General features: G+C 44.2%; 1 protein-coding gene across 1 annotated transcript in view; it reads left to right on the forward strand.

Annotated features, from left to right (window-relative positions):
• LOC144694910 (ankyrin-1-like) overlaps nt 1-10,520 on the forward strand; it is a 198,923-nt gene extending 188,403 nt beyond the window's left edge. The window contains exons 44-46 of the mRNA XM_078565662.1: nt 1,016-1,165; nt 4,650-4,775; nt 9,977-10,520. Coding sequence (XP_078421788.1) covers nt 1,016-1,165; nt 4,650-4,754 — 255 coding nt within the window. The 3' untranslated portion in view covers nt 4,755-4,775; nt 9,977-10,520. The remainder of the gene's footprint in view (nt 1-1,015; nt 1,166-4,649; nt 4,776-9,976) is intronic.
• The last annotated feature ends 216 nt before the right edge of the window (nt 10,521-10,736 follow it).

Below are 10,736 nucleotides of genomic sequence, written 5' to 3' on the forward strand. Positions count from 1 at the left end.
CCACCACTACCACTACCACCACACCACCACCTCCCCTAGCTAGCAGCAGCTTATAACCAGCAAATTCATTCACAAATGTAGTAACAGATCCTGCCATTTGGTGAAGAGGTGAAAATAGGCACTAACTGGGTGAGGTGCTAATCGAACATGCCTGGCTGGGAGTCTGGACTGAGCACACAATTCTGGTGCCAGTTGCTGCCTCCAATAATTTACATTTATCTGGTCCAACACTGAGCAGATGCAATATTCGTGGAGCAGTTTTTGTGGGCTGCAGACACCCACTTCCAGTGAAGGTGTGGGGAGCTCTGGCAGGTTTCAGGATGGCTTAGGGACTTAAGGAGAGGGAGCACAGGTTCTGAGACACAGCACATGGAGCCCCAGGTGAGAAGGATCTTCTAGAAGCATAACGGGAACCTCAAGCTCCTTTTCCCCTTTCCTACAGCCTACTTCAATGCCCTTGTGCTGTTCCTCCTCCAGACCGCAGGGGCACCCTGCGCAAGATGCCGTCTTGTAAGGTGCCCAGTAAAGTGGAATAGCACTGGACTTACTCTTTATAGGTGAAATCCTCAGAGAATTTCCAGAATAAATGTTGAGGGAGAGTTGGTGAAGTCTTGACAGTGCCCAACAAAATCTACTGATGTGTTTCTCGAAATTCTCGACCAGGATGAGGTTACTCCCAGTCAGCTGCTTGCTGTTAGGAGAGGATGTTCAAATGATGCACTGCCCACCAGAATGTCGGGCAGGCTCTTTAACATGCACAAGCAGGCAATGTTATAGGCACTCAGCTTCCTCTAGATGACTGTTTCGAGGGCCCAACCTCAGCTCTTTCAACAAGATGGCATCTTGCGCTAAACTTAACCAAAAGTGGCGTTTCAGCTTGAGATCCCCACCTTGGCCATGCCAGAGGCTCTTTAGCACTTCAGGTGTCAGGTGTTTATTGTCAAAACATATCAAAAGCTGGGAGGATAAACGAGGGACAAAGTGAATGTAATCATATGGCATTTTTCTCTTGTAGATTGTTCGAAAGGTTGTTCGAAGGATTGCCCCCGCTGAAGGCAAGGAGGAGACAATAGAGATATTACACCAAGAACCATCTGGGTCAGAAAACCAGGCAGATAACTTCACAAAGTACAGTGTGTTAATGAGAGACGCCACAAACAGTAAGGTAAAGTTCTCTTACACATGCTGAGCATTGGCCAGCAAGTGCTAACGTGACTGCAGACACCTTGTGCACTTGAACATCAGGTGTTAACATCAGTCAAAATGCACCCTCTTTATTGGGGTCATTCATTGTTATCACCAAACCTGCTCTCTCCCAAACCTCGTCAGTTGGCAGCACTAGCATTAGACAGCACCTTCCAAACCCACGACCTCTCCTATCTAGAAGGACAAGGGCAGCAGATGTATGGGAACACCACAACCTGCAAGTTCCCCTCCAAGCCACTCACCATCCTGACTTGGAAATATATTGCTGTTCCTTCACTGTCGCTGGGTCAAAATCCTGCGACTCCCTCCCTAACAGCACTGTGGGCGTACCTACACCACATGGACTGCAGCGGTTCAGGAAGGCGGCTCACCACCACCTTCTCAAGGGCAATTAGGGATGGGCAATAAATACTGGCCTAGCCCCAGCAATGCCCACATGCCATGAATGAATTTTTAAAAAAGCACTCGACTCAAAACACGGTGAGACTCATTGAGATGGTGTGGCATTCCTTTTCGAATGGTACTTCAGGGATGTGCTAGGAATAATCCTCTGATGCCTTTGTCTCCAGCAGGCTGCAGAGTGGAAGAGGCCAGTCTAAGAGGAAGGTGCTTGCCCAATTTTAAGAAGCTGATAGTTGTAAGAGTTTGCAAGCTTTACAAAAAAAAATCAGCCATAAACGTTCACCAAATAACATGTCAAGCTTCCTAATGTCTAACACTGTGAATATTGTTGAAAGTGGAGCATGTCAAACAGACTCGTTTTAATGAACTATTTTCAGTTTGCTTAGTGTATGCACTGTGACTGTTACTGAACAGACAGACAGTTGCTTAATTGCACACCACAAGATTAAATTAAAATGAGCTGCAGCCAAAGAGAGGTGGGATGTTGCTGGGGTGGGCATAAATCTGCATTTAAACGGTATGGTCTGTTTTTATTTTCTGGAGTCTGCATCATCATGCCTCCAGCTCCTCTCTCTTCCTGTCTTTCATCCTCTAGAAGGGGAAGCAGGTGAGGGCTCTGGAAGAAAGCTGGAAGTTGATCAGGGCTAGTTTTTAATGAGAGGCTGAGCTCCCTCTGCTGCTGGGATTACAGCAACTTTAACGTTGGTCTGCAGAGCTAATTCACACACTCAAAATGACTGGCACAGGGGTTGAGATGAACATGGGAGAGTTGCTGCTCGGGGAGTCAGCAGTATGCAGCTCCGTGCTGACTGCTTCCTGTGTGTTGGTCATTAATTCAACATGATGGTGAAACAGAGCAAATCCCAATGGCTTTTGCTCTGGGTTAGTGTAATGCAACCAAGAGAGGTGGTGAATAAGCCAGCCAGCAGCAGTTGCCTGTGAGTAATCTGTCCTTGCCCCTGCACTGTATACTTAACTGGTATTCAGCTTGGCAAACCTCAGGCCTGCTCTCTGAGTTGCTGCTACTTCATGTTCAAGGATGATTGATACTATTTGAAAGATTGTTAAATGGCCATCCTCAAATGGTTGACTTATCAAAGTCATGCTGATATTCGGCCAATAAAACATTTGTTTACGTTGATCCACTGATGGCCAAGGGCCTCAATGTGGAGCTTTCATTTCTGCCTGTTGTTCTGATGGTGTGACAGATACCGGTGCATGAACAGATTGTGTATGTGTTATTTTATCTGGGTTTATGGATATTTCTTTAAAATTCTGTGCATCCTTATCATAGCAACTGGGTCTGAAGGAATTCCCCATAAGTAGGTTGTAAATTAAACCAACTTAGAATCATCGACTGCAGTATCACCAAAAGATGGCATGTTTTTGTTGAGTTTGAGATGACCACATATGTGTCCACTGCTGTGTGTGGGTGTGTGTGTGCGTGCGTGTGAGAGAATGTGTGTGCGAGCGTGTGTGAGAGTGTGTGCGTGTGTGTGAGAGAATGTGTGTGTGTGTGTGAGTGTGTGCGCATGTGTAAGTGTGTGTGTGCGTACCTGTGTGTGTGTGTGCGTACCTGTGTGTGTGCATGCGTAAGTGTGTTTGTATGCATGCGTACAAATACTGCCGTGTGTATGTGTGTGAACATTATTCGTGGATTTTTTTATATTTATTCATGGGATGTGGGCGTCGCTGGCTGGGCCAGCATTTATTGCCCATCCCTAACTGCTCTTGAGAAGGTGACGGTGAGCTGCTTTCCTGAACCACTGTGGTCCATGTATGTGTGTGCACATGTGTGTGCGTATGTGTGCACGCGCATGCGAACACTGTAGGGGTGTTGTGTTTGCAAATAGTGCCATGTGTGTTTTTGTGTGCGCAAATACTGCTGTGTGTGTTTATATGTATGCTTGTATGTGCGAGCGAACACTGTGTGTGTGTGTTTGTGAGCTTTTGCAAACACTCCCATGCGTGTGTGCTTGCAAACACAGAATCTTTACAGTGCAGGAGGCCATTCAGCCTACTGAGTCAGCACAAGCTCTCTGAAAGAACATTCTGCCCAGTCCCACTCCCCTGCATTACCACATAACCTTGCACATTTTTTTCTTTTCAGATAGCAATCTAATTCCCTTTTGAATACCTCAATTGAACCTGCCTCCAGCACCCTCTCAGGAAGTTCATTCCAGACTCCAACCACCCTCTGGGTGGAAAATCTGTTCCTCACGTCACTTTTACTCCTTTCGCCAATTATTTTGAATCTGTGCCCTCTAGTTCTTGATGCTTGCTTGAGTGGCAAACATGTGTGTGTGTGTGTGTGTGTATACAAACGCTGCTCTGTGTGTGTGTGAAAACGCTGCTTTGTGTGTATGTGCAAACACTGCTTTGTGTGTGTGTGTGTGTACAAACACTGCTTTGTGTGTGTGTGTACAAACACTGCTTTGTATGTGTGTGAAAACGCTGCTTTGTGTGTGTGTACAAACACTGCTTTGTGTGTGTGTGTACAAACACTGCTTTGTGTGTGTGTGTGTGTGTACAAACAGTGCTTTGTGTGTGTGTGTACAAACACTGCTTTGTGTGTGTGTACAAACACTGCTTTGTGTGTACAAACACTGCTTTGTGTGTGTGTGTCTGTGTGTGCAAACACTGCTCTGTGTGTGCAAATGCTGCTCTGCTTTGTGTGTGTGCAAGCACTGCTTTGTGTGTATGTGTGTTTGTGCAAAAACTGCTTTGTGTGTGTGTGTGTACAAATGCTGCTGTGTGTGTGTGTGAGCAAACACTGCTGTGTGTGTGAGCAAACACTTGCTGTGTGTGTGTGTGTGTGCAAACACTGCAGTGTGTGTGTGTGTGTGCAAACTCTGCCCTGTGTATGTGCGCGACTGCCCTGTGTGTGCGTGCGTGTGTGCATGTGTTTGTTTAGAATCACTTTTCTCTTTCCTACATTCTGTCTGTCTTATCCATTGTGATTTACTCTCTCTTCCCATTCATTCTCTGTGACTGTGTTTCTGTGTTGTCGGACACTGTTGTCTCCACTGTCTCACACTCAGCTGGGAGAAGGGGATAGTGCCTTTTACAATGAGTGGACTCATGGTCGAATGGGCGCAAAGATTGTGAAGAGAATCAGCTCGTTTATGAATACACCAAAGCAATGAATTAGGGATGATTACAGAAAGGTAACTTGAGTGTAACTGGAACTCTAAGAAACCTTAGAGATTCTCACCCCCTGATATCTTGTTTCATTCCTTTATGTTAAAAGCACAAAAATCGAGGCCAAATGTTACTGTAAAGATACAGGGGTTAAACATGTAATGGCAGAAGAAAATTCCTGTGTACTGCACTCTTTTCTATATATTGCTCAGTGTTTTAATCTCCTTCCCTTAAAGATGTCATGTTAGATAGTCTCTGTGTAACATCTATCTAATGTTCTCCTAACACAAATATTATTTCACACACTGCTGGTGCACTATGTTAGCATGACATCTAAAGGCAGATTAATAAAGATCGCAGCTCAAGTATTTATGAAATCACAGATCCAGGGAGCTGTAAAGTGCCTTGATTGAAACAGTGAAGTTAAATGGGAAGGGTTCACTCTCTTAACGTCATCTCTGATTTTTGACCTTCGACATTTCCTTTAAGCTCTGCCAAAGCTTATTTCTGTACATGTGTCAGCCTGAAATTAGAATATTGCTGCTGCTCTCTGCTGGATTAAATGCAGCGCTGTTCCACTCTGCACACTGCTTCACGATAGTGCTGGCCCCTAAAAATGGTTGATGCAACCCCCTTGGAAGTTCAAGAATCTATTTTCAGAAGCTGTGCACCTATGTAAAACAATTTTGGCCTGGCATTTTTCCAGAAGTATCTCGTACAGACCATTGAGTGTAATGTGTTATCACTGGGCCTGAGAGTAGGTGTGTGGTGGTAAACAGAGAGGGTGTTCTAGCTGAGAACCTTTCACTGAGCGTGTGTAACAGAGAGTGAATGTAACTCTTCAATGCCTGTCTCTCTTTCCTTTCCATTCTCTTGATCTCACATGCTTCCATGTCTTGTCTTGTTAACCACCAGATTTTCCCTGTAAGACGGTGCATGTTAAATGGTGCTTGGATACTTTATCCTGCACTCTATAAATACTCCTCAACGTGACAGCTGTTGCTGATCTCTTCGTGTCCAGCTGGGTTCAACCTCTGGAAGAAAGCCCCTGTAATTTGACCACAGATCAGTGTAACATATCAGTGAGAGGGAAGGATGGAGTGTGGCTGAAGGAGATTCATGGATCAATTAGTCACAGTTAGTTCGAACCAGATTCAGAGCCAGGAGATATCACTTTTTTAAACACCATTTCATGTAGACAATGAAAGAATCCCAAGATCAGTATTGTGAATTTTGTGCTCCTGGCTTGTGTGCAATTTTAAAAAGTCACACCTGGAAATGTGATATAATTCTATCTGATTCCTTTGTCCACTGTTTTAATGAGTTAAAGTCTCTTAAAATGATTGACACAGGGATTTGATACAATAATCTCACAGAATCTCTTGTGATGACTAATACCAGTCTAATGTATTCACTTGACTGCAGGCCGGATTTTACCCAGTAGATTGGCGGGGGGAATGGTGGGAAGAGACTGTCCAGCTCCTCTCTGAACCCCAGGACCTGAAAGGTGACCAGGTTGGAGTTGAATTTCCAGATGTGGTCCATTGGTATCTACAGCCACTCATCCCCAGACACTGTCTTTCTGTTTGGACAAATGGACAATTTCAGCAGGAGGCCATTCGGCCCCTCAAGTCCATTCCATCATTCAGTTTGATCATCGCTGATGTGCACCTTGATCCCATTCACCAGACTTTGACCCATATCTCTGGATAATATTTACTCAACAAAGCCCACTTCACCTCATCATGAAAATGTTTATTGACCCAGCATCTGGAGCTATTTAAGGGAACAAGTTATAGATTACCTTCTCCTGAGAAGTTTCACTTCTTGATTTCAGTCCTTGATTGCCTGGCTCTGACATTAAGATGACCTTCTCTCATTCGGAACTACCTCATTAAAGGAAACAGATTCACTTTGTCTGCCTTATCAAACCCCTTTAACATTTTAAAGGTTTGATGAGGTCACCTTTCAACCTGCCGAACCAGGTTTCCGGGGCCTGTTCTCAGAATTGAACTCTTTTTAAGCCCTGCTACCATTCAAGTGAATCGTCCCTCCAAGGCCAATATCTCCTCCTTGAGATTCTGGCTCCAAAACTAAATGCGGATGGGCTGAAGACTGGCCTCAGGAGGAGTATGATGGGCCATCCACTCAGCACTTCTGGCTGAAGACAACCATCTTCAGCCTTGTCTTTTGCACTAGTGCTGGGCTCCCCCCAACATTGAGGATGGGGATATTCATCCCCTGCCCATTAGTTGTTTAATTGCCCACTGTCATTCATGACTGGATGTGGCAGTGGATGTATCTATGTCTCCTTGTGGCTTCCTGATACCACCTAGATAAAAGATTAGAGAGTTGTATATCCAAGTTCTTATTGTACACAGCAGAAGGCTGGTGAGCCAATACAAGTCCCTGGGGAACACCACTTCTCACACTCTGCCAGTTAGAGAATGTCCCCTTTATTACGAGTCCACCCATCCCTATTGCAAAGTGTAGATGTGTGGATGGAAGCAGAGGACAGGTTGCTATTCAACTGCAGGACCTCTCATTGTAAGATAGCACGCTAGTAGCCATAGTGCCAGCTTTCACATAAAGACCAGCTTCTTGGCTGGCGTATGAGAATGCAAAGATTGGAGATTGGGATACACCAGTGAGGTAACAGAGATATCAACTCTTCAAAGTATCAGGATCTTTCTGTAGTTCCACATGAACAATGATGTCTCTGGACATGTAAGAGAAATAAATTTGCATGATTCAGCTAACCCTAATGGAATGGAACCACTTGTCGTTTTGCCTGCATTCTAAGACCAATATGTGACCCTGCTCAGGTTTGCTGCATTGGTGAGCATGAACTGTGCAATTTGGCAACAGAGAAAATTAACTTTATGGGTTCTTTTTGTAAATGAAGAGGCCGCAAAACCTTTTGTAGTTGTTTCAAGGATGTAAAAAAATAAATAAAATTGGCGTTGAAGGGTTGAGTTTTCTGAGACTCAAGGTTTGAACAATTCGATCAAAGTTAGTGAAGTTGATACTTTTCCCTGAAGTGGCATTTGTGAGAAGCATTTCATGGTACAACTGTCAGCACCCCCTCCGATAGCCCTGGGGCAACCTGTTTGCCTCTCAGCTGTGGCGGCAGCATTCAGAAACGCACCAAAATTATAAAATCCAGATCAGCCTCTAAAAGCATTGATCCTGAAAAGGAGCTCCTGAATGCCAGCACTTTGTGTCATGTATTGACCGTTTCATGTGTACGACAATGAACTTCACACGTAGCCGTCACTGGCCAGTGCCGTCAGAGTTATATCCCAGAGGTACCCTGGCCCTCTGTAACTTAAAGATTCCAGTCACTGTGTCCCTCTAAATGGAACTTGAGGATAGTTCACATTGGTGCCCTTTTGTAATCCCATTCCCTTCCCGCACATGCTCACACAAAAGGTTTGGGAGGTGAATTCGCAAGCTTTGCTGAATCCATCTTTGGTCACAAGGACCTCCTCTCAGTTATAGGAACCATCTTTGTTTCATTCTCCTCTTCCGTCTTCTGGCCACAATCTTACAGCAGTAAGCCAGGAGCTTGGACTGACCCCAACTGGGTCATGAAGATGTCCAGCTACCCCCATACCATCAGGAGGGAGGATTGCTGAGGGCCCAATGCACTTAACTCCAAGGTGAAGAGGGAGAAATGAGCCACTGCTGTTGGTCAGTAAGCTCTGTTGGAAAGATTTAGATTGGGTTGTGCCACATCCCTCCCCTCACCCGAATGTTCCCGTAGTGAAGGGTTGCGGAAGTCTAAAAATCAATGCCTTAAACAAAGAAGGGAAGCAAACTGGGAGGGAGAATAAAAGCAAAAAACTGCGGATGCTGGAAATCCAAAACAAAAACAAAAATACTTGGAAAAACTCAGCAAGTCTGGCAGCATCTGCGGAGAGGAGCACAGTTAACATTTTGAGTCCGAATGACCCTTCAACAGAACTAAGTAAAAATAGAAGAGAGGTGAAATATAAGCTGGTTTAAGGGGGTTGCGGGGGGGGGTTGGGACAAGTAGAGCTGGATAGAGGGCCAGTGATAGGTGGAGATAACCAAAAGATGTCACAGACAAAAGGACAAAGAGGTGTTGAAGGTGGTGATATTATCTAAAGGTATGTGCTAATTAAGGGTAGGAAGCAGGACGAGCAAGGTACAGATAGCCCTAGTGGGGGCGGGGTGGGGTGAAGGAATCAAAAAAGACTAAAAGGTAGAGATAAAACAATGGATGGAAATAGATTTAAAAATAATGGAAGTAGGTGGGAAAAGAAAAATCTATATAAATTATTGGGGGAAAAAAAGGGGGGTAATCGGAAAGGGGGTGGGGATGGAGGAGAGAGTTCATGATCTAAAATTGTTGAACTCAATATTCAGTCCGGAAGGCTGTAAAGTGCCTAGTCGGAAGATGAGGTGCTGTTCCTCCAGTTTGCGTTGAGCTTCACTGGAACAATGCAGCAAGCCAAGGACAGACATGTGGGCATGAGAGCAGGGTGGAGTGTTGAAATGGCAAGCAACAGGGAGGTCTGGGTAATGCTTGCGGACAGACCGAAGGTGTTCTGGTGTTCAATAATTTATATAGATTTTTCTTTTCCCACCTACTTCCATTATTTTTAAATGTATTTCCATCCATTGTTTTATCTCTACCTTTTGGCCTTTTTTGATTCCTTCACCCCACCCCACCCCCACTAGGGCTACCTGTACCTTGCTTATCCTGCTTTCTACCCTTAATTAGCACATTCCTTAGATAATATCACCACCTTCAACACCTCTTTGTCCTTTTGTCTGTGACATCTTTTGGTTATCTCCACCTATCACTGGCCCTCTATCCAGGTCTACTTGTCCCACCACCCTTCCACCCCCTTAAACCAGCTTATATTTCACCTATCTTCTATTTTTACTTAGTTCTGTTGAAGGGTCATTCGGACTCAAAACGTTAACTGTGTTCCTCTCCGCAAATGCTGCCAGACCTGCTGAGTTTTTCCAGGTATTTTTGTTTTTGTTTTGGGAGGGAGAATATTTCACTGAAAGTCTTATTCTAAAACTTCTGGTTGCTTCAAACTACTTGAGAGATTGCTGATGTTTAACATATTATTGGAGAGTATTTTAAGTTACTGTCAAACCCTGTGTTCATTGCATGGGCATGATGTTAGTGGAAACTTTCTATGTTTTCTCAACTCCTCTCCACTAATTCCTTCTCTTTTTTTTTCAGGGTACTGTATTTACAACACAGCCTTGAGAGCAGGAAGCCGAGGAACTGGGGCTGTGAGAGAAACGGACTTTACATTAGGCTACAGGCATGATTTCTATAAGAGAGTTACTATTATCAATTAGCATGATTGACTGCCAAAGCATGTACTCTATTGTACCGCCTAAAGACTGAATGATTACTATTGACGCACAGCTGGGAGGCACCCTTTCAATGGAATAAGGAGGACACCCCAGAATGAGGGCTGCTGCATCAAAACAGCAATATCAAAAAAAAAACATTCAGTCACTTTAACCGCTCACATTTTTTAATTGGGTTTGAACTAGCGTCTTGGAGTTTTCAATACAGTTGTTTTGTTGTCTATGGTTAACTTAAATACTATGCAAAAACAGCAATGCACAGCAATATAATTCAACAACTGCCAGGTTAGCTACCAGGGCAGCTGTCTAAAAGACAACTTCAGTTTGCATCAAATGCTTTTTTTTTTAAAATGAGACTAGATCAGCGATAAACCTTTGAGCACTGACTATGCTTTGCAGCTTTTAAATTCTGCTCCTCTGTTTTTTTCTAAAGGATTTTGTGTTAAGATTTCTGTATGGTTTGAATGTCACCTTGCTACATTATTAATTAACCAGAGGGCTGTTCCCTATGTTCTCTACACTCAAGAGTAAAGAACCACTTTGTTGGTTCCTGTGAACCCTTCAAGTTAAGGGGTCCCACTGCTGGATATTGGACCAGACAGTGTCAGTTTTAGGACAGAAAT

Source organism: Cetorhinus maximus, chromosome 20, assembly GCF_964194155.1.
Source record: "Cetorhinus maximus chromosome 20, sCetMax3.hap1.1, whole genome shotgun sequence".
Classification (NCBI taxonomy): domain Eukaryota; kingdom Metazoa; phylum Chordata; class Chondrichthyes; order Lamniformes; family Cetorhinidae; genus Cetorhinus; species Cetorhinus maximus.